This window comes from Oreochromis aureus, linkage group 17, assembly GCF_013358895.1.
Source record: "Oreochromis aureus strain Israel breed Guangdong linkage group 17, ZZ_aureus, whole genome shotgun sequence".
Classification (NCBI taxonomy): Eukaryota; Metazoa; Chordata; class Actinopteri; order Cichliformes; family Cichlidae; genus Oreochromis; species Oreochromis aureus.
In genome coordinates, this window is record NC_052958.1 from 2,645,837 (window position 1) to 2,671,834 (window position 25,998).

Below are 25,998 nucleotides of genomic sequence, written 5' to 3' on the forward strand. Positions count from 1 at the left end.
GGGAGTGTCCGCGGAGGCGCTCCACTCCCTACTCGCGCGCAGGCACGAGCGGCGCTCGGATGTTTTCATTCTGAATTTATCGGTCAGAGAGAGGAGGACGCCTTCGAAACAAGAAGAAACGAGAGAAAAAAATCGTTTTGTTGTTGTTGTGTATGTTTTCGTATTACCTTCCGGTGTAATGTCAGTTCGTCGGGCCGGTTTGGTGCTGCTTTGCGCGATGTTGGCGGTGACTTGTGCTCGCAGGAGTTCGCCGGAGCAGGAGGATGTTCAGGAGAAAACGAACAGCGCCAGATGCACATCCAGGTGCCTCACTCTGCACATGACCCAGCTAACCGCTGCTTTCAGACACCTCCAGGTACGGAAAAGCATTTTGCCCCAAATCCTTTGTTTTAATGTGTTTTTCACCTGAGGGTCACCTTCCGCACGAGCACCGGTGTCATAGCCTACAAGATACACGAGAAACCGTTGAAATAAACAGAGAAACATTTAAAACCCAGTCCAGTTGGTCTAATATGAGATAACGTACAAAAGTAAAATTATACTATGTTGAATGTTTACAATTACTGCTTGTTTTTCTCGGTTTCTCGGTTGGCTTAATCAGTATCGAGGTTTTGTTTGTGGTCATTTTACAATAACACAGTTTGATTACTTTGTCAAATATGTCACTTTTTATATTCATTTAAGCACAGTCTAAACATTTTTCATTGGAACATATTGAACCAGGGTAGTCCGTGCATTTGTTAATTATGCATAAAAGAAGAAGGTGTGAACATAAAATGTAAAGTTATAACATGGACATAATGATTTTTGCAGGTGATTTCCAGATTTAGTCTTAGCCACAAGTACTAATTCCACTCAGTGTGACAGATTGTGATATTTGTCTGGCTCGCTGTAGAAAATACACTATGTAACCATTTCAAACGTGCAGTTTACAAGTTGTTAATAAATGGTGGCCTCCTTTCTTTTCCCCCTAGTGTTACGGTTGCTCCTCAGTGCTGTGTTGTTACATTGATTTTTGGATTAGCTAGACCAACAGAGAAAGGTGCAGTGCAGAGTACAGCAGCTGGGTGCTGCACTATTAAGCAAAAACAACAATAACCTTGTGATTTACACTTGAACTGTTGTTCTCCACGTGGTTTTCATCAGGAAGTTCTGACCCAATGATGTTGATGTTGCTCAGATTGAAGTCGCCCCGTGTCAATACTCTAGTGGGGCAAAGGTAGGCCGAAAAAAACTTTGGTTATTGGTTTTTAATAGTTCACAAAATGGCTCATCTTGCAGGAATTGCTGGGCTGTGTACTGGGGCCTTTGTAGTGAGGAATGTGAGATTAACAGGGACATTAGGACGTTACCAAGTTCGAAAAGCCACTTATCGTTAACGGCTTCAACATGTGCATGCTGTGTAGTGGGTGGGAAAGTCATTAACCACAGAGTTCAGCCCCACTGGCTCTGAGGTGTGCAGACAAAAGTGTGTGTGTGTGTGTGTGTGTGTGTGTGGGTTTGCATATGCTCACATATAAAAACGAGGTTTGGTCTGGTCCTTGTCCATCCAGAAAAGACCCTCGCCACCTGTGCATTGAGTAATGAGGGTGGCCTCTGGATGACTTTACCATTTAGATGTTTGCATTCATGTGTGTGTGTGTGTGTGTGTGTGTGTGTGTGTGTGTGTGTGTGTGTGTGTGTGTGTGTGGTGGATGTTCTAGAACAGAGGTGTGAGAAAGGGAACATTTGGTTTAAACTTTATGAACCGGTGTGCAAGAATCAAATGTGCAAATTCAGTGATTCAAATGAAACCAGGTGATTTTTCAGCACCAGCTTCTGAGTTGGGTGTCTGTGTTTCTTTGAGCCTTTTGCTTTGCTTTTATAACTTTCCCTGGTTTCATGAATTGTGTCAGGTTGTTTCTGATTTCTGTTCAGTTCAGTTTTTCTGATATTATTGAAGTCTAGTTGTGCTGGTGCTTCAAGCTCTTTATATTTGATCCACTGTGTTTTGTTGCCTTGCATTTTTGTGGAATTCTGTTTAACTTTGATGTTGGATTTATTGTTTTTTGTCTTTCATCCTCTCAATAAATCACTCGCCTTTTATTCATTGAAGTCTGACTCTTTGCATTTTGCCTTTTGGTCCTCACCTCTTAATATTCCAAAATATCACAGAACAGCATAACATAGACCTGGTAGACATATTCCTCCCTGAATTTGAGGATTTTCAGTGTTTTCTCCCTATTCTACTAGTACAATGGTTGCTAGCTTACAGCAAGGAGAAGAAAAGGGTTTGCTGAGGGTGTAGGCCTGAGTCTGTGGGTTCCAGGCGTCTCCTCTGGCCTTCAAAAAGGCTTCATACCTGTCACTGGCTCCCTCACTGTTATTGGCCTCAAGGTCAGCCAACAAGGCTTGGGCGGGGGGGCTGTTTGTCTCCTTTGTTACCAGCTGTCTGCTCAGCCTTGTTGTCTGCCTCCTGCTCGGCCACCTGAATGGTTCTGGCTCTTGGAGCTGCACAAAATTTGGTTCTTATAACTGAATAAAGTATAAATCTTTGGCTTTTTGCAGAAATCGTGAGCTATATAAATCATTTGAGGATGTTGGCTTGAGCTGTTGAAGATTTTGGTGTGTACCAAAAGTACTAATCAGTTAGTTAAAGTAATAATAATACAGTAAAGATTGTTCTGTAATTACTTTGTTTCTGTTACTAACATCTTAACCGTGAGAATTGACATTTTTTACTATTTTGACAGGGTAAGGCTTTGATTAAAAATAAATCTGAGATTAATCAATAATGCAGTTAGCATGATTTTATTTATACACCAACACCGATTGGCTGTTCTCTCCAGATCCACCTTGCTAAGTGAGCTTGGTAGCATCAACTGATAATTTAGCATGTTATACATTTGTCTAAATACGGTCATCTCTGGCTCCAAAAACCCAGACGACACCTACCAAAGTGCTCCACAAACTACATCCATCTTTTATATACAGTGATTGGAAGAAATCAGAGAGGAAAAGGACGCAGAGCCTCAGAGACTCTAAGGTTTTAAAAGGAGTCTGTGTGTTTAAACCAAAATAAAAAGCACACCAAAATTCTGAGGAAACAAGGAAACAAATTTCCTCTCAGCCACATCCTCGTTGCATCACTCCTCGAAACTATTATAGGACAGCTTAGAGAGCACACGGATTGATTGATGGGTAGGAGTATGTTAGAGCGTTCATTCCCTCTAGAAAAAAGAAAAAAGCCTTTAGATAGCAGTTCCAGCAACTACGACATCAGTAAAGGCAAACCCAGCTTTACTCATCCTCCTCAGTCACCACACTCAGACACAAACACACACATGGCTTCCTCTGGCTTCATGTGGGTGAACCTTGTGTTTTTGGCTCTTTCTCAGTGTGTGTGTGTGTGTGTGTGTGTGTGTGGCTAGTGTGTAGCCACTAGAATTTGAGTCACCAGTTTTCTATTTACACCTCTCTTTATGCTGCGTCTCTGGGTTTTCCACTACTTTCCCTTGTATGGCGTAATAGTGTAATTATAGCTCTTTTGTGTGTGAGAGAGCACACTTAAATATATATATAAACATATGTTGGTATGTTGTCATATTCCCAGATTCCTCCTTGATGTAAGCTCCTAAAATAAGCAAAAAACTCCCGTCTTGCCCGAAGAGGTGAATTGTTTTACACATACGTAGTAGCTCAGATTAGCTCGTGTTCTTAGACGCTCACATGCTGTGGCGCTGATGTGTCGAGCCAGGGATAAGGGCTGGCGGTGGGTTAAACGAGCTCCCTGTGCATCCTTGTTTATGTGTGCGCGTGTGTGCATTTGTCTGTCCTGGCTACGCTGCGGTAGGTAACTCTAATTGGCTCAAAGGTCGGTCAGCCAACCAGTCACGCTCTGAAAAAGACCAGAGACAACGGTCAGGTCAGGTTGCACGGAGACAGACGAGGAGATAAGGGCAGGTGGGCAGACTCGGTCAAGCGTGAAGATGGGCAGAGGGTTGGAAAGACAGGAGAGCAGGCAAGCAGGTGTGACAGACGCAGGTGAAGACAGACAACTCGGTGAACTGATACGTAGGCTATAGAAGTCGACTGACATGCAGGGAGACAGGCATCCGGGTGAGTGACGGCAGGAAACAGAGGCTTGTTTGATTTGCCTCAAAGATAAAGCCGGTGCAGCTTTGTGACTGCCCTGTCATTTGATCGGTGCATAGATGGTGATAAAGTTGTGGCAGTGTAAGAGCGACTCTCACCTGAAACAGTAAATCACAGCTGGAATGGCAAGGCTCTGAGGGCATGGCTTTGTTGCAGCTTTAGAAAGAAAGACTCTTTTGCCACATCTAGACTCTCGTGATATTTTATATGTGCTACTTAAATCCCTTTTTTTTCTTCTTGTGACTCCTTTCCATTGATAAGAAGATAAATGTCACACGTACGTCTGGGACAAACAAAGAGCAAATACTTGCTTGGGTATGGCCTTACCTTGCAAGGCAACTGGAGTCTTGTGAGATTCCCAAGATCACTTTTTAAAGAGCATCCCCATCTTCCCAGGCTTTAAAACTAAGAGTTTACTACTCAGTAAGGTTGTAAATATCTGTTATAGGTGTGACAATAGACAGATGCTCATCTTTTCCCTTTGTGAGCAAGAATCAACAGATGGCACGCTGCCACAGTGCTCAACTGCAACTTTGCTTTTCCTGCTTTATGCTCTCCGTGTTCATTAATCTAATTGGCTGTAGTAGATCGTAACAGACGGATAGTTCTTCCAATAACCTGCCTTTCTAAATAGCTTTTTTGATGACATGTCAGGTGTGTTTCAGTGTCAGGAACAATAACTTTCTAAAGTCTCCACACAAACACACACGCACACCTTTATACTCCAAGTTCTTTTTTGCACATTGTGCACTTTTTCTTTTGCACTGTCTTTGTTTTTTTGCAATTATTGCACATTGCACTTTATGTAGTCCTGTGTTGATGGTCTGTTATATGTAGCACCATGTACTGTAACACTGCACATGGTTGGAATGACAATAAAGCTGCTTGACTTGACTAGACTTGACACAGGTTGGCAGACAGTTGGTTTCCTTTGTTTTTACACTCTTTGCGCTAACTTCGGCTCACTGGCTAGCTTCCTAGTTTGAATCCTGCCAGTCTTCTCGTTTAACCCCAGTTTCAGACGGAAGGAGAAGGAAAAAGCGTTAAGATTTGGGAACGTAATAAAATCCCCTTTGTTTTGACGCTTGTTGTTTACAGGATGTAGGGCACCACGAACTCGAAGGTGGACACAACAATGAGTCAACACGAGTGCGCGCACACACGGACTAATCAGGGGCTTCTGTCGGGAAGCTTTCGGACCTCAAGGCGGTTTTTTTGGGAAGAACTTTATATTGTGTTGAGTGGAAGTTAGTCATGATATATTCATCACACAAACAAGCCGTACACCATCGCCGCGTTTGCTTCTGGTCATCTGGGTGTGATTAGCAGAGTTAATGCCTGATGTTAAATAGACTTTCTACTGCACCTCACCGCAAGCGCTGACCACAGCACACACCCACACACACTTTCTCCTCCTATGTCTCTCCTGCACACACTTTTGGGTTTTTTTAATCGCTGCATCTGGCAGAAGTGTGATTTATATCTCTCTCCCCTTCAAACACTGACGGGTGTGTGCAGCTGCGCGCGTGCACGCTGATTGTGCACGCGTTGTCGTGTTTTATTTAAAAGGCTAATATCAGGTTGTTTTTCCTTCAGCAAAGATCAGCAGCAGTCAGAACCATGTGGAAGTCCTTTAGTGCAAGTGTTTCCTACTCCGAGGGTCAGTCTTGTGCTTCTGATGGGTCTCTCGTGACAGATTTTTCTTGCGGATCCCAGAACTGAAAAAAGGTTTAAGACCCAACAAGTGGAAAAACTTAAGATCGCTTTTTTGTCTTTTATTTTATTGTAATATATTTATTTATTTAGCATGGTTTCCTGTTGTAGGACTTCCATCAGTGCATGAAGCATTAAAAATAAGCAGCTGGAGGCCTTTTCATGAAGTTTGTAGATATATTTTACAATATTCTGCCTCGATGGATTTCTTGTGTCGAATGTTGGCTTTCCATTTATAAAATATCCTTGAAGAAGAAACGTCAGCCAGATGAACAGCGTCCTGTTTCACAACACTCCCCATCCTTTCCAGTCTCCTCCCTGCTCCTATTAACTAATATTTATTTCCACATTTCACCTTCTTTTGACTGTCTCTTTATTCTTTTCAGTGTCCTCCCTCCCTCTTCCTTCCTCTCAGTCGCCCACATCCAGCTTCTTTTCTCCTTTTCTAGTCATCTCATGCAAGTCTACCTCCTCTTTCTTTCTTAGACTTTTTTTTTAACATGTGCAGCTGTTTTGCCGCAGACACACATACACACATTCTTACCAAGACCCTATGAAACCTCACTCTGACCACCGTTTAATGGCCGTACACACACAGACCCATCTAAACTGGCTTAATTGGCTCTGACAGCAAATATGTCCCATGAAATCGACTTGGGATTAGCTCATATATGTGTGCATCCATATGTGTGAGCGTAGACTACAGAAGGCTCTAAAGTGGATTGACTGACATTGGAAGGATGTTATGGCATGAAGAAGACAGGAAAAAGAAAGATAGCGTGAAAAAGATTGAGAGAGAGGATGAAGATGTGAGGCCAACAGGGGGGAACACGGCTTTATATCTCCTCTGTGAAAATCTGGAGATACTTAGCTGTCCTCTGTACTTTTGCTGGAAGATCTATAGTTTATCATCGCCGTCATTTTTAAGTCCTCTCCTGTCATTTTTACAAGAGTTGGCAGAAATGCGGAGACTTGGAGAGGCAGTGAGTCCAAATGAAACACAGAAGGAGTGACAGGGTGACCAAAAGAGGCTAATCCTCCGCTTCCTTAATCCCTCTGATGGTGCATGAATGTTCAAACAACCCTGCTTAAGGATCTATAAGTGGCACAGAGCAGCGTGATGTTGACAAAATCATAATACTTTGGACTACCTATATACCTACATCAAATATTTTGTAGCAGCTGATATCCATGCACGGTGTGTGTTTGCTAAGAAAACAGCACAAACTTGACAGATTTGCACTTGATTTATCATTTTGTTCCACTGTTCAGAAATCACACGGGGAGAAATGGAGGGTTCATACTTACAGCAGCTTTAATAGACCAGATTACAGCGCGCTCTCTCTCACCATACTCCTGTCATTATTAGGTCCTTGCTAAAAGCTAGCCTAATACCTAAAAGTTCATATAAATTCATCTGGCAGCTTCGGAAAGAGCTTCTGGGAAATGTGAAGAGCGAAAGCCAAAAGTATTAAAAGTGGTAAATTATACAACCCATCACAAAGTACTCTTAGCAGCAGGTAGCAGGACTGAACATCACCAACAGATTGCACTAATGGATATGTGAGTTGCCTTTTGGGTACGCGGTAGCATAACAGCTCGGACTCATCGAGCAAAAATGTTTCACGGAATAAGATTTAATATCGGCCAGTAAAATTCACACAAACAAACCCTCCCAGTAGATTTCCTTGTGAAGTGCATGTAGTATTTCTGCGAGAGCACATAAGGGTTTTCCTGTTTTGTTTTGAATGGAAACACATTTTCTTACACCTCAATGATACACTTCAATGTCGCAACGCTGAATTTATGCAGAATTTATGCAGAAATAGATATCATATTTTGCCGCTCTGTGTTCTTCAGTGTAGATTCAGAGTATGCACTCCCTTTTGTTTCATCGTCATTCAGCTGCGTCTGCCTGGGCCCAGTTCTTCCTGATAAAAGGGAGTTCTTCCTCCCCACCATCGGATTGCGGAGGTTTTCTCTCTCTTACAATATGAAGCGCCTCGAGGCGACTGTTGCTGTAAATTAATTGTGAACCTGGCTAAACTTTCAGGCTCACATTCAGTTTGTGTTTTCACCAGAATCAGTCTGAGATGTTGTCTTGAAAAGTTGTAATGTTGAGAGACTGAAGAAGAAGCTACTATAAGATATGTATCCATAGCAACAGGGTTTTTGTACTGCAAACAGTATTAGCAAGCTTAGAAGTCGGCAGAGGAGGGAAGTGTTTCTCTCCGTGTCTCTATGCGGTACCATGACACTGGTTCCTTCGTTTCTGCCTCATCTGTTCTTCTCTGCATTTATTGTTCCCCACAGACTTGTTACTAATCTATTCATCGGGGTTTACACAATTACTGTAATGTGCTGCTGCTTCTGCCTTCCTTCTCTCTTCTATGCCGTTTAAAGGCTGGTGTGCAGCAGCATTATCCCTTTAAACCTCCAGCACAGATTACTATTAAGCCAAGGGTGTCTGCCCAATCATTAGTCATTTAGTTATCATAGAAGTATAATGTCAGAGGTCAGGAATACCTCTTTTTTAGATACTTATGGATATTGGGAAACCTTGAAGCTTTGCTCAAGCTTATTTCAAAATCTTCATTTCAATCTTATTCATTGTGTCTTTTTCTTGAAAGCTGACCAGTTCTTCACTGCTGCCAACAGCTGGACAAGTGAGGCAGTAAGCAGCTGTAGCAGTGCACGGCGTGAGAGTATGAGAGGAATGAGGCAAACAAAATTTATGTCGAATTTGGGGCTCTAATCATTTTCACACATACGCTCAATGGACGGTCTCTTTAGAAATCTGAGGTGACTTTTGTTGTGACGTTTGTTGGTTCTGGAGATGTAAAACAAGAATCTGGAGCCGTGTTCCCCGTCTTATAGTCAGCGTTTAACTGTCTGACAGGCCTGTCTGAACACTTTATTTCAAAGTCTGTTTCAGGTTTAAGACCTTCATCACCCATGACTGATCTAGTGGCAGTAATTTCTTCACTTCCAGGCTTAGTGCTTGCACAAGTCAGCCTCCATCCATTGATAACAATGTGCATCCGTTCTGAGTGTTACAAGCGAAAGCGTCAATTCAGCATCTTCGGTACCGTGAAATCCCTTAACTCCTAATCTCTAACCTTTAACCCCAGCACTGTCACCTAACTATAACCCCAGAGCCCTCATAATACCAGAAGAACAAATGCTAACCTAAAACCCTGAAAAGGGTGTGTGTGTGTGTGCAAAGAGTTCAGGCTGGTTCAGGCTAAATACAGCTCACTCAGGAGAGGGTTTAAGAGTTGTTAAGGGGGCTTATCCAACACACACTAGAGGCTCAGTCTTTCTCTCTGAAGGCATAGCCACATAACAACAGACAGATACACACAAGTATTATAATAGCTGTTTTGAAGGTGCACAAAGGCATCATGATTTTTCTGATGATGACAAAGCATTTCAGAGGGAAGGGCCGCCTGTTGAGCCAAAACTGACTATCCTGCCAAAGGAAGCTCAAAACAGCTGGTAGAAATTGCTATTTAAAGGCATCAAAATGACTCAAAATCCTCGAATTATTGCAGAAAAGCCAAATGAAAACTTAATAGTTTGTTTTTACGCCAGTTTAAGAGCTCAAAAGCGGGTCTGTGAGTAGTTACAGCCACACTGTGTTCATAATAGTTCTCAATGTTCAATCGAAAGTACCGTATTTTACACACTATAAGGTGCACTTAAAATCCTTCAATTTTCTCAAAAATTGACAGTGCGCCTTATGTATGAATTCTGGTTGTGCTTACTGACCTCGAACCAATTTTATGTGGTACACGGCGCTCAAAAATCTGTCAAAAATGTTTTAGTACGACTTTGGTAAGCTACGAAGCCGCACCCCTTGATGGATTGTAGATGCATTACGGCTACCGTAGTCAGGAGCCTCGCGGAGTAATCTATTCAATTCAATTCAGTTCAATTCAATTTTATTTATATAGCCCCAAATCACAACAACAGTCATCTCAAGATGTTTTATATTGTACAGTAGATCCTACAATAACAGATACAGAGAAAAACCCAACAATCATATGACCCCCTATGAGCAAGCACTTTGGTGACAGTGGGAAGGAAAAACTCCCTTTTAACAGGAAGAAACCTCCGACAGAACCAGGCTCAGGGAGGGGCGGGGCTATCTGCTGCGACCCGGTCACAGCAGATGCGACTGGGTCCAAATCTGGGTCCTAAACTCCGTCTCTTTATGTCCCAAAGTCAAACGAACACTGCGGCATCACTGAGAGTTAAAAACTGTCTAAATTCTTTTATCTTTAATAAAATGATAATTGTTGCTGCTTTACCAGGTGTAACAATTAAGTTTAACATCCAGGCATCCATGAAAACAGGATTTATTACATTTAACGGAGTTAGCTAGTTTCCACCTAAACATGATATAGCATGTTCTGACTGAGAGATTCCTGAAACATTCAAACGTACAGCTCTGCTATCACTTCCAACATAAATGAAGACAGAAAACTAAACAGCAGTGACGTTTGTAGGGTTACTGAAGTTGGGCTAGCTGCTATATAATGATGTGCTACGTGATCTCCAGCGACACAGCTATGTTAGCATAGCATAAACACAGTGAAGCTGGAGGATGAACGCTAACTTTTTTCCACTCGATAAAAGTTAACGTGAGGGTTCCCGATGGTTAGGGACAAATGCAATCGCATGGCAGGATGCTGTAAACGGACCAAACTTCAGTCAGGAGAACAACTGAGATAATCCATCCACAATACGAGGTTAGTCATTAATATACTGCAACAACATGGGAATAGAGCAGCTGCAGGAGAATTCAACATCAATGAATCAATGATACGGAAGTGGAGGAAGCAAGAAGAATGAGCTGAGTAAAGTCTGACTTATCTGACTGTTTTGTTTCGCTTAATGTGCCTTATAATCTCGTGTGCCTGATGTACGAAAACAGACCCATTCATCGACAGTGTGCCTTAAAATATGGTATGATCTTTAAACCCTGTGGAGGACTGGCAGCCCGTCCAGTGTGTACGTAGCCTCTCGCCCATTCTTGAGAATATAGAAGTGTCATTGCATGAATGATACAAAATCAATAGATTCATTAGTTCAGTATAGTTGTTGTCTAGATGGAGTCAAATAAGAGAAAACTCTGTGTGATAAGGGTGGGTTGGTTTGGTTGATCTTTATTTTTGTCCGTGTGGTCATGACATGTCGGCTACCGCTGTCATATTGGTCACAGCAGCCGTGTTTACCGGTGGTCTTGACTCACTCGGCAATGAAGTGTACAACACTCACACTTACAGATGCACACATAACCATACATCTCGCTGAGTGACGTTGTCCCTGTCTGGTTCTGCAGCCACAAACCCAGAATGTTTAGTCATTTTTCACCCAGAGGATAATTACCTAAATAAGAGAAAGGTGGAGTGTGTGTTTGTTCGCATGGCTGGTTAAGTAATTTTGTCAGTGACCTTTTAAGCAACAATATTTTGCTTTCTGTCTCCTTGTGCGTTATGCAGTAGTCACACATAAAGGGATCGAATGTGGGGAAGGAAACACGTCAAGATTTATATTTCTCTGTCTGTGTTTGTTCTAATCCTTCCTCATCCTCTCTGTTCTTTTCAGAGTGACCAAGTCCTGGTCTGGTGTGAAAACCACAGACGCTGTGCTCAGGTAAATACTATACACACTCACAAGCTTGTGCTATGGCATCATACTAATTTGTTAATTTGGTCCAAGACTTACCAGGAACATTAAGCATATAACCAACCCCTCCTTGTCCCGTTACCTCAAACATCAAGAAACAGTCCTAACCCCTAAACAAAATAGGAGTGAATGCCCAGGTTTGTCTTCTTTTAGCAGTAACTGCAGCATACCCTGTGCAGTGTCCAAAGCTATAGCCTGCCAAAAAAACCTTCCCTGAAAATTACCTACACATTGTGTTGACACAGATCAAAACAACTACAATGGAACCCAACTGATTCCTCAGCAGACCATTACTATTGGCCAATCTTATCTGTCTGTTTTTTGAGTGGTATCTGCCTTTATACTGGTCGATAAATGAAAATTAAAGTAAAGAAGAAATGGGAGAAACATCCTTCAACCCTGTTATGAGTGTTGATGTTGCATAAAGTGTCCACCAGAGGGCAGTCTGCACCGTGTCTGTTCACAACATGTGTTAAAACATCGCAAACACAACAACCAGCTAATCCGAGCCGAGTCGGGCAGCGTGAAAATGAGTAAATGAATAACTTCACATAACAAATGTTAATGGAGGTCTATGTTTCATGTATCAGAAAGAAAAAAATATTGAATATAATTTAAATTTGCAGTAGCTAATTGCTGTACCAACTAGCTACAGCAACTAGCTACTGCTAGTTGCCAGTAGCCACTGCTAATAGCAACAGTTTAGTTACAGTTTTCTCGTGATGGCATAAAAGTACAAATGCAAATGATGGCATTTATTAAGGTCTAGGGTCTATGAAGAGTCAGTGCTGAGCTGTAAATCAACTTCACCTGCATAAAACTCTGGCTCCAGAGTTAGCAGTGAGGACCAGTTACTTGAAAAAAGTAATTAGTTACTAATTACTGATCACTTCTCCAAGAAAGTAATCCTGTTACTTTATTGATTACTTATTTTCAAAAGTAATTAGTTACTTATTAAAAACATGCTACTCAACCTGAATACATAATAAAGAAATAGACCTTTCAGCCCAATTCCTATTTTTCTCCATAATCCATCATATAAAACTTGATCAAATGAAAAAGTCTCTTTTTAAAACTTGTTTTATTAGTTTTAATCTTTTAAGTTTATGCATCAAGCAAAAATTAAATTATATGCAACAGTCTTTGACTTGAAGAAATGTGTTTAACATTTAAACCTATTTTCTGCATATCCCAGCACATAAAATAAAATCGTTTTTTGTTTACACGCAGTCTTTCAAATAGATGCAAGTAAGACACAGCAACATGTCATTGGGGGGATCCGGGGGTTTCTCTGTGAAGGTCACATTCCCGTGGCGGCGTGCTCGCTGCTCGCTCAGATCTGAAGTTTAATTTTTCGCTTTAGAAAGAAGTTTTCTTCCCACGCAGAGTGAACAGCCGACACTAATGTTTTTGTCACTTTGTACAGAATCAAACTCAAAGTAATGTGATTACTTCCAAGCTTTAAACGCTGCATGGTCGTACTCTCACCATCACGCCATGTTACCCATTGTTGATCTGCACACGTCTGTTGCTGCCACGGACGTCACACGCTCGGACGTCATTGTCATGAGACACTCTCACAAACAACATCACGGTTTAGTAACGCAGTAACACAGCGTGCTTACGGGCAAGTAAGAGTAATCTAATTCCTTTTTTTGCAATACTAATCCCTTACTTTACTCGTTACTTGAAAAAAGTAATCGGATTACGCATTACTGGCCATCTCTGGTGAGGACCGCAGAGTCAAACCAAAGACAAAAATGTGAAAAAGATCAGAGGAAGTGAGATCTTTGCACTAGTTGTACTAAATGCGTTTGGTACCGATTTGTCTCGTGTCAGATGATTAAAGCAGCCTTTTAAACTCAACACATGCATGCTTGTGGCTGTGTTACTGAATATCATTTTTCAGCATATTATCTCGGTTTGATTAGTTGGCATGTTTAAAACATTGGAAGCGTCAATTGAAAATGAGCAGAAAAATATGCACACGTGTTTTTTGACCTCGGTGTGTACAGGAGCAAACTGTAAACTATCCTTAATCTTTAGCAACAAACTTGATTGTGCAACCTCACGCTCGAAGGCCAAGTGCCTCATAGTGGCCCACCTCAAAATGAAAAGGAACTTAGTGAGAGTGTCCCTATCCATTCACTCTCCTGTGGAGTCTTTAAGCCTCCACATTGCTTTCATAATAGCACAGGTTGTGTTTTCATTTCAAATAATGTTCTCCTCTGTATCCCATTATCCATCCTCCATGGAGCAAAAATTAACGTGCTTATTCACTTTACACTGTCAGTAGGCTCAGGGTCTGTGTGTGTGTGTGTGTGTGTGTGTGTGTGTGTGTGTGTGTGTGTGTGTGTGTGTGTGTGTGTGTGTGTGTGTGCAAACATGTGTGGTAATTCATTGTTTGGTTCAGGAAGCGTTTCCATGCCCGGTATTTTTAGCTGCCAGTCTGTCCACTCTACAGCAGTGTTTCACGTCGTAGTCTCATAGCAGGCCAACACACAAGACTGAAACTAGTTCTCCACTGTCTGGATGTTAATAATCATGTTTTAAATGTGTAAATACTAAATGCTAAAAACCTAAATCCAGGGAAATGCACAGTACTGTACAAAAGTCCTGAGCAACCCCAACAGCAGCCAGACTCCTCCAGGTTTTCTGAAGATCTTTCAAAGTTCTTCTTTGAACATTGGCTCCTTTATCGTTCATTTTCAGTGGAGTGGTTTTATTTGTTTCGCCCGTGAATCATTCAAACATATTGTTTAAGTACGTTGTTACTGGCAGTTTATCAAAAAACACATAATTTGTAATTTCTTTAGTTGAAACTATGAAAAATACCAAAATATAACGCAAAAAGCAAAGAGATTCCTTAAGAGCTATTAGCCAAAACCTGACATATCTCAGCACAGTGTGTCAAATAATAGTATAGTGTGTCCTTAAAGAAATTTAGGAAACTGGACAAGTGGAGGACAAAAGAATAAGTGGGAGGCCTGAAAACTTATCTAAAGCTGATGAACGGTATCTGAAAGTCATGTCCTTAAGAAATAGGAAAGAATCCAGCAAAGACCTGACACCGAACCTGAGAGATGCATCTGGAACTTCAGTTGATCCATCTGCAATTCGCCAAAACCTCATCAGAAATGGTCTCAGTGGAAGGGTGGCTGTCAAGAAGCCATTCTTAAGGAAGTGAAACGGGGAAAAGGCTGCGGTATGCCAAATTACACAAGAACTGGACTTAAAAATCAGCGGCAGCCGTGGATATGGAGCGATGAATCCAAATTTGAAGGAGGAGGTGTGGAGAGAGGTAGAACAGTGAGTGTCTACAGCCTTTAGTGAAACACGGGGGAGGCTCTGTCACGATTTGGGGCAAAAATTCCCCTAAAATTTAGGGGATGCACTGTGCAAAACCGTCTGGACAGTTTCTTTGACAGTGGTCACACTGCAGTAAAGAGAAACGTTTGCACTGCTGTCTTAGAAAAGTGTAATATAAGGACCGTACAAAGATAATGATTCTTTGCTATGAGTAACAATACATGAAAAATGTCCTTTAAATAACCTTCCATCATGACCTTTTATTCACTGACCGTAACTCACTGAGTATCACTGACTTCTCGAAAGATTCTAACTTTTTATTGATGCGTTTTCTGAACTCCTCGTTCAAGTTCAGACAAAGCGAAAAGCCTCAACCCAGCTGGAAGCACACCTGAGCAGTATTTCACTTCTTACGACATTTCCAAGCTTTGCTACAAATTCACATGACAGTTGGATAATGGAAAAGGTACAAACAGGCACAGCGAGAGGCCTTTTCTGTATAGCGTGTATTTCGGTTGAGTGTGTATGCGTTTATAATGGGGTCAGTGGGGGTTAGTGTCAACAGCAGCCAACAGCCCCCACTGAAAGCTCAACCACCAGACCGTTGCAGGGGATACCACGCTGAGCGAAACATCAACTTTCAACTACACTTACCCCCGCCGTCACCTCAAACAAAAAAACACAAACAGATTTTGTTCCTTTGACCTGCCCACACTAATCCCTTCCTTTGTCTCGAATTCTCCAGTTCTTCCCAGTTCGCTGCTTCTACAAAGAAACGTCCTATCGTTTCAGAAAATATGAAACAGAAGTTTAAAGCCACGTCTTTGTGTTTTGCTGTTGTACACGTGTGAATACCAGCACGGCATTACGCTGTAATCGAGGTCCAGTCTCTCAAACTGGCCGGCGGAGGTCGACGCTGTGTAAACCGCAGTTTTCCTCTCAGACAGCGTGATACTGCACAGACATGCACCGTGTCTCTTCTTGCTTGTTTGAAGTGCAAAGTTATTAATTCTTACTGTTTTACAGCCTGTTGAAAGTGGATACAGCCCAATTTGTAAAAGTCACCGCAGTAGGCCAAGCAAAATAAATTAGAGCAGAAAAGCACATATCCTAGTCCTCTGCCGTAATTGCCAAGATTAATCAAAATAACGAATTGCAAAGCAAAAGAGGTCCAGCAGTGTTTAATGCTCTCAAGGTGTGCGTATTTGCTAACTGGATGTTTGAGAGATGTTCAAACTTTGCTCTTTTTTATTGATTATGCACCCTGGGAGCATTGCACACTCTGCACAGTTTACGTCTTGTTGTTTCACAGGTTTTTGCTAAAAATGAAGAGGATTCTAGTCTGCTCTATTCTGGTTTGGAGATAACCCCTGATCTCGATAACGGGTTACTGTGAGATACAGAAAGACAGATAAGGATCGCTGAGAGTGATTTGGTCACACCAGAGACTCCAGTCGCTGTAATGCGAGACGGTCTCTATTATTGTTCTCACTGAAACGTCTCAGCAACATTCAATATATCCACATGACTCTGGGGATACTCTTTCTCCTCAGAAAAGTTTGCAACAATGCAGTACTGTTTACTTTTAATAACGTACTTTCAGGATACATATATATATATATATATCTACACACATACTGAAAAATCACAGTAAGCTTGACAAAGTCTTTTCCTTTAAAAAACAGCAGAAACATATCAAAATTGTCATTTCTTTCACTTTACAAGTAGGTTTCAAAATCTCATCAGGTATTTGCTGTCAACTTGACTGTGCAAGTGCAGTATATGTCTTGATGCATGCTCAATCATCCAGGTAAGTAAATCCCAACAGGTTAATTCAACCTTTTGGGGCATGTGCAGAATAAATTGTCCGGCGTTGCTTCTACACTTGTAGAAGTAAGCAGCTACAACACATGTGAGGGTTTCTCCTTGTTGAGTTGGAGTTACTGCTCCTACAGTTAGCTTTTGTGGGCAGAAGTAAATTTTCAATGCACTTTCAATGCATCCACACAGACACAACCTTCTTGACTGACAGCTGCAGTTAAATGAAACCTGATCTTAAAAGCCAGCATCATGTGTGCCTTCAGAAACTGCTTGAAAACTTTTTGTCCAAAGACACGCATGAATTGATGATCCTAAATTGGCTGTAGGTCTTAGTGTGGGAGCGAATGATCGTCTGTGTCTCTGTGACGGCCCCGGGACAGGCTGGTGACCTGTTCACAGTGTACCCTGCCTCCTGGGATAGATAACGGCTCCCGCACAACCCTGAATTGGATAAGTAGTGAAGAAAACATGCAGATACTGTTAGGATTTGTACTCTGCGCTGGATAAACTATGTGATGTTACACTGATCTGAAATGTTCTTATTAACCAAAAGCAGTTATAGCAAAAATATAAGCTGACATTAGTTGATATTGTAAAACCGAATCGGTCACGTTTCTATATTCAGCTGTGGTCTAGATCATTTCAATCTGAGAGAAAAAAGAATGAGAAATTCAGAAGGGAGGAAGTAGCAGGGAGTCCACTGGTCGTTAGCTGTTGATCTGTTGAAGGAAAAACATGCCTCTGAATGTCTGATTTCAGGCGCTTTCTCTCGGGAACTACATTTTTCTTGTGCTTATAAACCCAATTTTAGGGCTATTAGGAAGGCAAATCTAACAAAAACGACTCGGTCTGAACCTTCGACGTTCGACCGGAGGATCTCATAAAGCCTTTTGGCAGTGTAGCATGCTCAATAACTTTTGATGGAGACTTTTACGGAACAATTTGGGACTAATGCTAGTCTCCCTTCAGCTCCTTTTTTACTCCCTAATGCAATGCTGAGCAAAGATGGTCTTACTGACATTGAGCATATGTAACACAGTCTATCTGCTCACGCAGCATACTCCCATCCATAGGACTGGGTGGTTGTCTTTTGCACAGTACTCTATATTTCTCAGAAGTTGTAGCTCTGGTGAGCTGAGGCCTTTTTACACAACAAATACAAAGGAATAAAAAAATGAAACAAGATCACGGGTAAAGGAATGCACCTCTGTGTGTTGCTTTGTTACAGCAGGATTGCATACGTCTCTCCGTCGGAGACAAACACCAACCAGGCGGATGCTGCCATAACACATATGGTTTGTGTCACATCATCAGTGCGATCTCTTTCATGGGAGCTCACAAAAACTAAACTACAGCCCTCACTCAACTCCTCTATCTTTCCATTTCCTCCTTTTATCTCTCACTTCTCTCTCTCACACACACACACACACACATACACAAATGTTGGGTATTCATATCTTGTGGGGACATCTAATTGCCCTAATCCTTTCCCTAGCCCCTTACCCTAACCATGAAAAATGGATGCCTAACCCTTATCCCAAACCTAACCATAACCCAATTGTAACCCTGTCACTAAAACCACATTTTGAGTTTCAAAAATGCCTTCAAACTTGTGGGGACCAGGATTTTGGTCCCCACAAGTATAGTAAACTTCCAATTCTTGGTCCCCACAAAGATATGAATACACACTCACACACATGCATATTGCAGATGTAGTAATGTGTACCAGGTGTTTAAGACAGTGGGATGTATAACAACAAACAGATCTGGTGAGGAGCAAAGGAGCTCATTTATATAGTGATCATCCCGTCATTCTTCCCATCTAATTTATTGCTCTGAATTTACACGACTTTACTGCAGTAGCTCTGTGCTCTTAGTATATCCATAAAAATGTTGTCGTTCGGGTCAACCTCCCCTAAATCAACTTCATTATGACTGACAGATTTCTATCTATCTATCTATCTATCTATCTATCTATCTATCTATCTATCTATCTATCTATCTATCTATCTATCTATCTATCTATCTATCTATCTATCTATCTATCTATCTATCTGTTTTGCATGAATTATAAGAGCTGTGGCAGATTTACATTTTTGTGCTTATTCCATACTCCAGCATCTCCTGGTGTTTCTTAAAGCAACTCTCCAGGTCAGGTGGGATTTGTAGAGACTCCAGTACATTGCAGAGCATTCGTGAAAAATTGTAGACACTTTGCAGAATTCAAAATCGCCCCATTAACTGCCATGTACCCACAGATTTGAGTAAGAGCTATCAGTCTGTCGCTGTCCGGATCAGATGAGGTGCCCTTCCCTTCCATCACGTCCTTTAAGTTTCGTATCCTCCTCCCTGCATCCCGGAGACTTCTGGAAAACACTGCCTGATGCACGGTTATACGTGTCGTGGAAATCATGCCACTGAATTGGTAGCTGGCATCATATCTGGTCAGAACTACAGCGGTATCTCATCATCCTTGAAGCTTTAGTGGAGACAAACATGGGGGACTAGCTGGAGCCTTTCTGTGTGCAGTTTGCACCTTCTCCATGTTCAAAGACATGCATGTTAGATTGACTGGCGAATCCAAACGGGCTGTGTGTGAACATAAACGGTCGTCTGCCTCTCTGTGTTAGCTCTACCTGTCCGAGGAGTATCGGAAAGGGTTCATTTGTCAAATAGTTGACTCCATGGTCCAGTCTGCAGCACTCTTTCTTTCTCCTCCTTAGATTCTAGAGATCCTTCTGTCTTGCTTAATTTGGAAGTGCAACAGCTGCAAACAACAGCTTATATAAGCCTCCATGTCCTTTCCTGGCAACATTTTGATATTCAGCTCTTTTCCACTTTTCCCACAGTCATTTCCAATCACCCATCCTGGCTGTGCCAACACGTCAAATAGCTGTCAAGTAGAGGGTTGCTGGTTGGTACATCTTGGTGACATTTACTTGGCTAAAAGAGTTAACTCTATCAAGCTGTTAAATTAAATAGTTTAACCACCACCAGGCACCAAACATGTGAATTTCTTTATTGTCCATACTTTATTTGTTAGTCCAGCATCCGTTCATTGGGAAAAAAGCATAGAGAGGGTTAGGGAATGGGAAAAGGGAGGAAGTTCTGGTACTATTCAGTCAGAGGTCCTTTGTGGGCACATGTGCTTTGAGAGGTGAAGAAGTTAAACACTAAACTAACTACAAGCATTCGTCTTTTTTCGCTCATATGCTTCATACCAATCTCTTCCCGTTCCTCTATCATCTTTCTTGCAGCCCTTTCCCTCCTCCCACAAGCTGCCGTCTTAAGTTAGCTCTCATTGTTTTGCATGTTTTTCCAAAAGTCTGGAAAAAGTCTAACATGCTTTTCAATGGGATTTTTGGAATTTGTTCCACTGCTTTTCACTCAAATGCCACAAAGCCCGTAGTGTGCGTGCACATGTGTGCATGCACGTGTCAGTATTTAGATGATAAAGAAAGAATCCTCCTGTCTTCTGAAGTGATTTGCAGACTTGTATTTGACAATACACCTTTAACCTGAAGACAGACAAGTTATTATGTGTCTTAGCAAGGTTTGTCATTAAGAGTCTACCACAGGTAAGCTTTGCTGGAAATCAGCTTGGTTACTTTCAGGTGAAAACTTCAAGAGGGTGCTTTTTTTTTACCTGGAAAAAAAAGCCTTCAAGTTCCTAAAATAGCTGATGATTGAAGATGATACAAACTGATGGAGCTTTTATGTCTTTAACAGGGGGATAAAGATGCAAAGCACTCTCTCTCTCTCTTGCACTGGGGAATCAGTACAGCTCGGTTAAACATATTTAAATATTTATTCCTAAATTATTGAGTTCATGTCAACTTTAATTCAAAACTGTTTAAACAGTCAACTAAATCACCCAAATTCTATTCACACTGTAAAGCAATATGAACAATCAAATGAGGGGATCCAGTTTTGCTTTGGGATGAGTCTTGCTGCTGTGGTTTCGGCTCCACGTGTCCCCTTAGAAGTCGTTTGGAGTGATAAAACATTTCTAATGATGGATGTGGCGTCCTCCAGGATAACAGTTCCCCCATCCACCGGACGCGAAGACTCACCGAGTGGTTTGATGAATATGAATATGGTGTGACTCATACGCTGTGGACTCTGAACCCAGCTGAAAGCCTTTGGGAAGCTGTGGAAGAAGATTTAAGATGGTGCTCTCCACCACCATCAACTGAAAACCAAATGAAGGAAATATTTGGGGAGAACGGTGCAGAAGGAGAGTCAACGCCAGGTTGCACTGAATCACTTTATGTTGTTTTTTCCTTGAGTTTGTCACCTGTGTCTTTATACCACAGGTTACAGCGCGCTAAATAAACTCTGAAGAGCCGATGACAGGATGAGCACATAAATAAAGGTAGTTTTCCACGTTGCCTCCCCTGAACTAGTGTCTGTGTGTGCAGCGTGAGCACATCTGGTGGCTGTCTTTCTTTTTTCTGTCACTCTCGCCCTCCTTTTTTTCTGGACCTGCTTCACTGTTTGTCTTTCATCTCCACTCTCCTTTTCAACTGACACTCACTTCTCCCCCTCCTCCGAAACCACATCTCTCCCATTTCCTCTCCACCCTCTTGCCGAGTACGGCTGTCATCCCTCTATTGTGGCAGGTGAGGCCGTAAAACAGCGGGCGAGACCGGAGGAGGGCCGAGAGACGAGGTGCATGCGTGTGTGATTAATTATTACAGAGATATGTGAAGAGCTCCTCTGCAAACTATGCGCACACATGGACACCTAGACAGTCATTAATCTTGGCTTTGTTACAGCGTGTTGCTGTGTTAAACAGTAACACCGCTGACCTCTGACCTGAGCTGCGTCTGCTGCGTTCTCTCTCTCACACGTAACTCATCATGTGGCCTTCAGGTCCTACAGTGTCCCTTTGCCTTCCAGCTCCTCTTATACAAATACAGTGGATGCATGTTTCAGTGATTTATTACATTTAAGGAATATTTGAGTGTGTAAGGTGTGCAGCTCCTTCATGCCACACTTGCTTCCAGCTTCAGTCCGTTAGTCTCTGTGTCCTGTGCCTGGCTTTCATACATGGATTTAATTATGGGTGTTTTTAGCTCCGGATCTTCGTTGTGGATTTTATGTCATGGATTTGAGTCTTGATGTGTCTTTCGTCCTGCAGATCTTCTAGTAATGTGTTTTGGTTCAAGTCTTTTTTTTACTTTACACTAAAATACCATATTACCTTTAACTCAGTACTGTCTTTTTCTCAAAGTTTCATTATCCTTACTTCAAAGTTTCTCATTACTTCAAAGTTTTCTCATTATTACTGATAAACTCCAAACAGAATTCAACCAGTAAATCAATGACTACAATTTTAGAATAATAATCCAATACAGCACAATTTCAGTTTAAGAGGTTTGTGCCTTACCTTTTTAGACGGGCGCCCTGTGTAGTCAAGGAATCACCAGAAATGTCTGTCTGTCCGACCACTCCTGGCCTCGGCCACCTCCGAAAAACACCTCTATTGTGCCCCCAAGACCGGGACGAGCCCCCAAAAACTGTCTCGAATTCGGCAATGTGGCACAAGAACAAACCAATGGAGGCCCAGTAGAGCGCAATCAGATGAAGAGTTTATTAAGAACACACTGTACACTGCAACACATCAGATGTAGATACACTCATACCCAAACATACACTCCAGATTGCTTTTATAACGTCGGGGTTTAACGCCCCCTCTAGCGTTTCCAAGAACATAATTTGTATCTTAAGAACATTATTTGCATGTTTTACAGACAATGATCAATTTTTAGAGCTAAGTGCAGACACAGAAGTTCCTCTTTCTAGCATCTTTTCCAAGTATGGCCATGATCTCAGGCCCTGAAAGTCCCCATGGACGTGTCCTCCTCTCTGCCACAGCTCCTGTCACCTGTTACTAAGCAAACTCAAATGCAACAGGTTGCAACAAGAAGCTGAATACATTCGCGCCTTCGCTCAGGCCCGTTCCTAGATTATATGTATTATATGTGTTTTGTAAGCGTGTATGCTGTTTTAAGTTAACCTTAATGTAATGTGTATACAATGATTAAGGCTGCACCTGTAATAAAGGTTAATATGGTGCCAGTATGTTTAAACATCTTAATGCCGTCTTAAAGCCATATGTTGTATCATTAATGCAATGTTAATGCTGCGGACTATATTGTAGCAGTAAAATAGTTTCTTTAATTCCACACTCTTTGCTTCCTCTGTCTTGTTTTTCTGTTAGTACCTATTTTATTGTCCATGTTGTCATGTCTGATGTGGGGCTTCTTATCTCTGTGTTTCATGTTCTCTTCATATCCTGTGTTAATTTTACTTCCTGTCTCACTGGTTGGTCTCACCTGTATGGAAGCCCATTTCTGCCACTAAGAAAAAAAAAGTATCCATAACTTGAAATTTCAACTTATTGGCTCAAAATTTTGAGAAAAGTAAGTAGAATTTTCGAGTTAGTTCTGCCAATCAGTAATCTACGTGAATGAGATCATTTTCTTGTTACCCGGAAGGATATGGCGCAAAACCGAATCGCAACAAATTGGCACTTTCAAGAGTACGTTTGCTGATAGTAGCACCATGTGATTCAGCTAATAACACAAGGATTTCATCATTTGTGAAGCCACACTGAAAATACTCAGCAATGTGTGCTCTCATAACTGGCTGTAATACTGCTAGCTTAGCTGTAGCATTTTTTGCGGAGGGCTTCAGCTTCCGGGTAACAAGGAAATGACGTAATTCATGTAGATTACTCATCGGCAGCGCTAACTCGAAATTTTGGCTTATTTAGTGGCAGAAACGAGCTTCCATACACCTGTGTTAATCACTTTCACCTGCATTCTATGCGTCATCCCCCCATCAGCCCCCTGTATGTTTGTGTGTGTGTGTGTGTGTGTGTGTGTGTGTGTGTGTGTGTGTGTGTGTGTGTGTGTGTGTGTGTGTGTGTGTTTATAGATGAGTAGGTAGACAGATAATTGGTCGTGGCTTGTGTCGTGTCTGTCTGTCTCTTGGACTTAGTTAACCTTTTAACTCCTGCATTAGCCTCAATAGATTGGCTTGCTTAAGTAAGTCTTCTTCCGGCGCCCTGCATTTGAGCCCTAATCCCTCCACACAGTGTGACAGTTTGTGTGTATCTAAGCTACACTATATGGACAAAAGCACTGGGCCACCTGAACATTACACCTGCAGGAGCTGGTCAGCCATTAAGCTCCAGATGTACACTTTTTGTGTTGGCTTTAATCCCACAGGACGTTTGATCAGTGCAGGCAGTGAGTATGCAGAGGGTTTGCTGCTTTTATGCACTGTGCACCTCCAGTGTAGTGGTTTATACATTTGTGTAACAAGCAGCAGACTACTGGTTCTGTCCTGAGAGGAGACACAGTTTGGGTTTCATCAGAAAAAGCCGTTCAGTGTAAACATCTCCCAAATCAAACACGCAGAGCTACCTGCTGTGTGGCTGTGCTTCCTAAACGCTCGCAATAAAAACACTTACACTAAAACATGAAAGATCTAGGAGGGAAGAAATTTCATGCATCTCATTATTTGGGGGATCTTTTTAAAGTGACCCATTCCTTCACGAATGTTAGGCAGAGTGCCTGTGTAGCTGGTAGATTTTACACACCTGTGTGACTGAAAACACCTGAATTCAACAAGAGGAAGAGACTGTTTGTCCCAGTACTGTGTAAATGCTGTGTGAATATAAACTCAACAGAGAAAGGCCACGACCAGCTGGTGGAATCAAACCTGGAACCTTCTTGTGTGGGGAATCATTGCTAACGTCACCGAGCTGTTATCTATAACGCGGGAAAAAAATGTTAAAATATGATAAAAGACATGGGTTGGAGTATTTAAGACGCCCCTAAAAACCATCTGTTGAGCTCTGCACTTTCACCACTGCAGATCCACATCAGCAGCATCTTTGCCAGCAACATCTGCCATCATGGTGGATAACATGGAGCCCAGTGTAAGTGTCATGGATGTGTGCTTAGCTCCACGGTTTTCGGTTCCTAAGCCCTTCTGAGTTCTCATTGCCTTTTTTGACTAGTGAACAACAACTGCGGTTAACATCCCAAACTCTGTTTTGCAGACATGCCCAACATGCTTTCAAATGATATATAGCTCTACTGGAGTAGCAAGTTATCCTGCTATGATTATTTTACTGGCTGCGCTCTTGCTACATCGCATTTGTGTTCTCAGTTTTGTGGCAGATGTGCATGGCACAACATTACATGTGGGATTTAACTGTGTATTTATTCACGAGCGGTCACGACAGCAGGTAGCTCTGCATGTTTGATTTGGCAGACGCCTTCCTGATGCAACCCCAAATGGATTTCTTCTCCTGGGACCAAACTGGAAGGTTTTGCTGGTAAAGTGAATGTGTAAACCACTACACCATAGAGCCGCTGTGCTCCAGACTGAATTAACCTTCTACACTCGACTACAACCTTCTAAACTGATTTTTATTGTAGGAGAAGAGGATAAGTTGGAGGATAAACGAGAGGAGGGGAAAAATGGCACAGAGATTGGAGCAGAGGTCATGTGGGAGAAAAAATGAGCGATAATGTGAAGACAATGGATGGAAAGAACAGAAAGGATTATAAAAATAAGTGGCTTAGAAAGGGAGAGAAAAAGGAGCGAGTAATAAAAGAGAGAAGGGGAATGAAAAATTAGATATTTCTGTTACTGATCAGCGGCAGCAAAGAGGGGGTGGGCTGGGTTTGGAAGTGGTGCTGGAGTGTGTGTGTGTGTGTGTGTGTGTGTGTGTGTGTGTGTGTGTGTGTGTGTGTGTGTGTGTGTGTGTGTGTGTGTGTGTGTGTGTGTGAGGTGATTTTGAGGAGATTTTGACAACCATAAGCTCAGAGCAGCACGTGGTTGAGTGAAGAGACCCCTGGGAGCTCTGTGAAGAAACACATCAAACTTAAGGATCTAGTTACATTTGTGTGTGTGTGTGTGTGTGTGTGTGTGTTATTTTAGTGTCTCCTCACTCTTTCTGGAGTACATCATTAACTAGCAAAGGAGAAAAATCACTGATGAAATAACTAATGAGTAATTCTTCTTGCCTTAGATTTTCTTTGCAGACAAAAGCTTCGAGGTGGCTGCTGAGGTTTGAGGTTTGCTTCTTTGAATAACGACTGCAGTGTTTGCATTTGGTTCGTTGTGTTTTTAATGTCTTCAAACACATTTTAGTGTAAAGAGAACCAACCATCACATCACAATTCAGTAAGCTGTTGTGAATGCAAACCCAAACAAAACAAGTAGAAAAAATGAGATTTTTGCCACAGTGTTGAGAAATTGAGAGGTCGGTCTGCGTAACATGTTTCCTCCCATTCTAAGATC

General features: G+C 41.9%; 1 protein-coding gene across 1 annotated transcript in view; it reads left to right on the forward strand.

The window, feature by feature from the left end:
• anos1b (anosmin 1b) overlaps positions 1-25,998 on the forward strand; it is a 48,079-nt gene continuing 22,081 nt past the window's right edge. The window contains exons 1-2 of the mRNA XM_031758707.2: positions 1-355; positions 11,461-11,508. Of these exons, the coding sequence (XP_031614567.1) occupies positions 179-355; positions 11,461-11,508 (225 nt within the window). The 5' untranslated portion in view covers positions 1-178. The remainder of the gene's footprint in view (positions 356-11,460; positions 11,509-25,998) is intronic.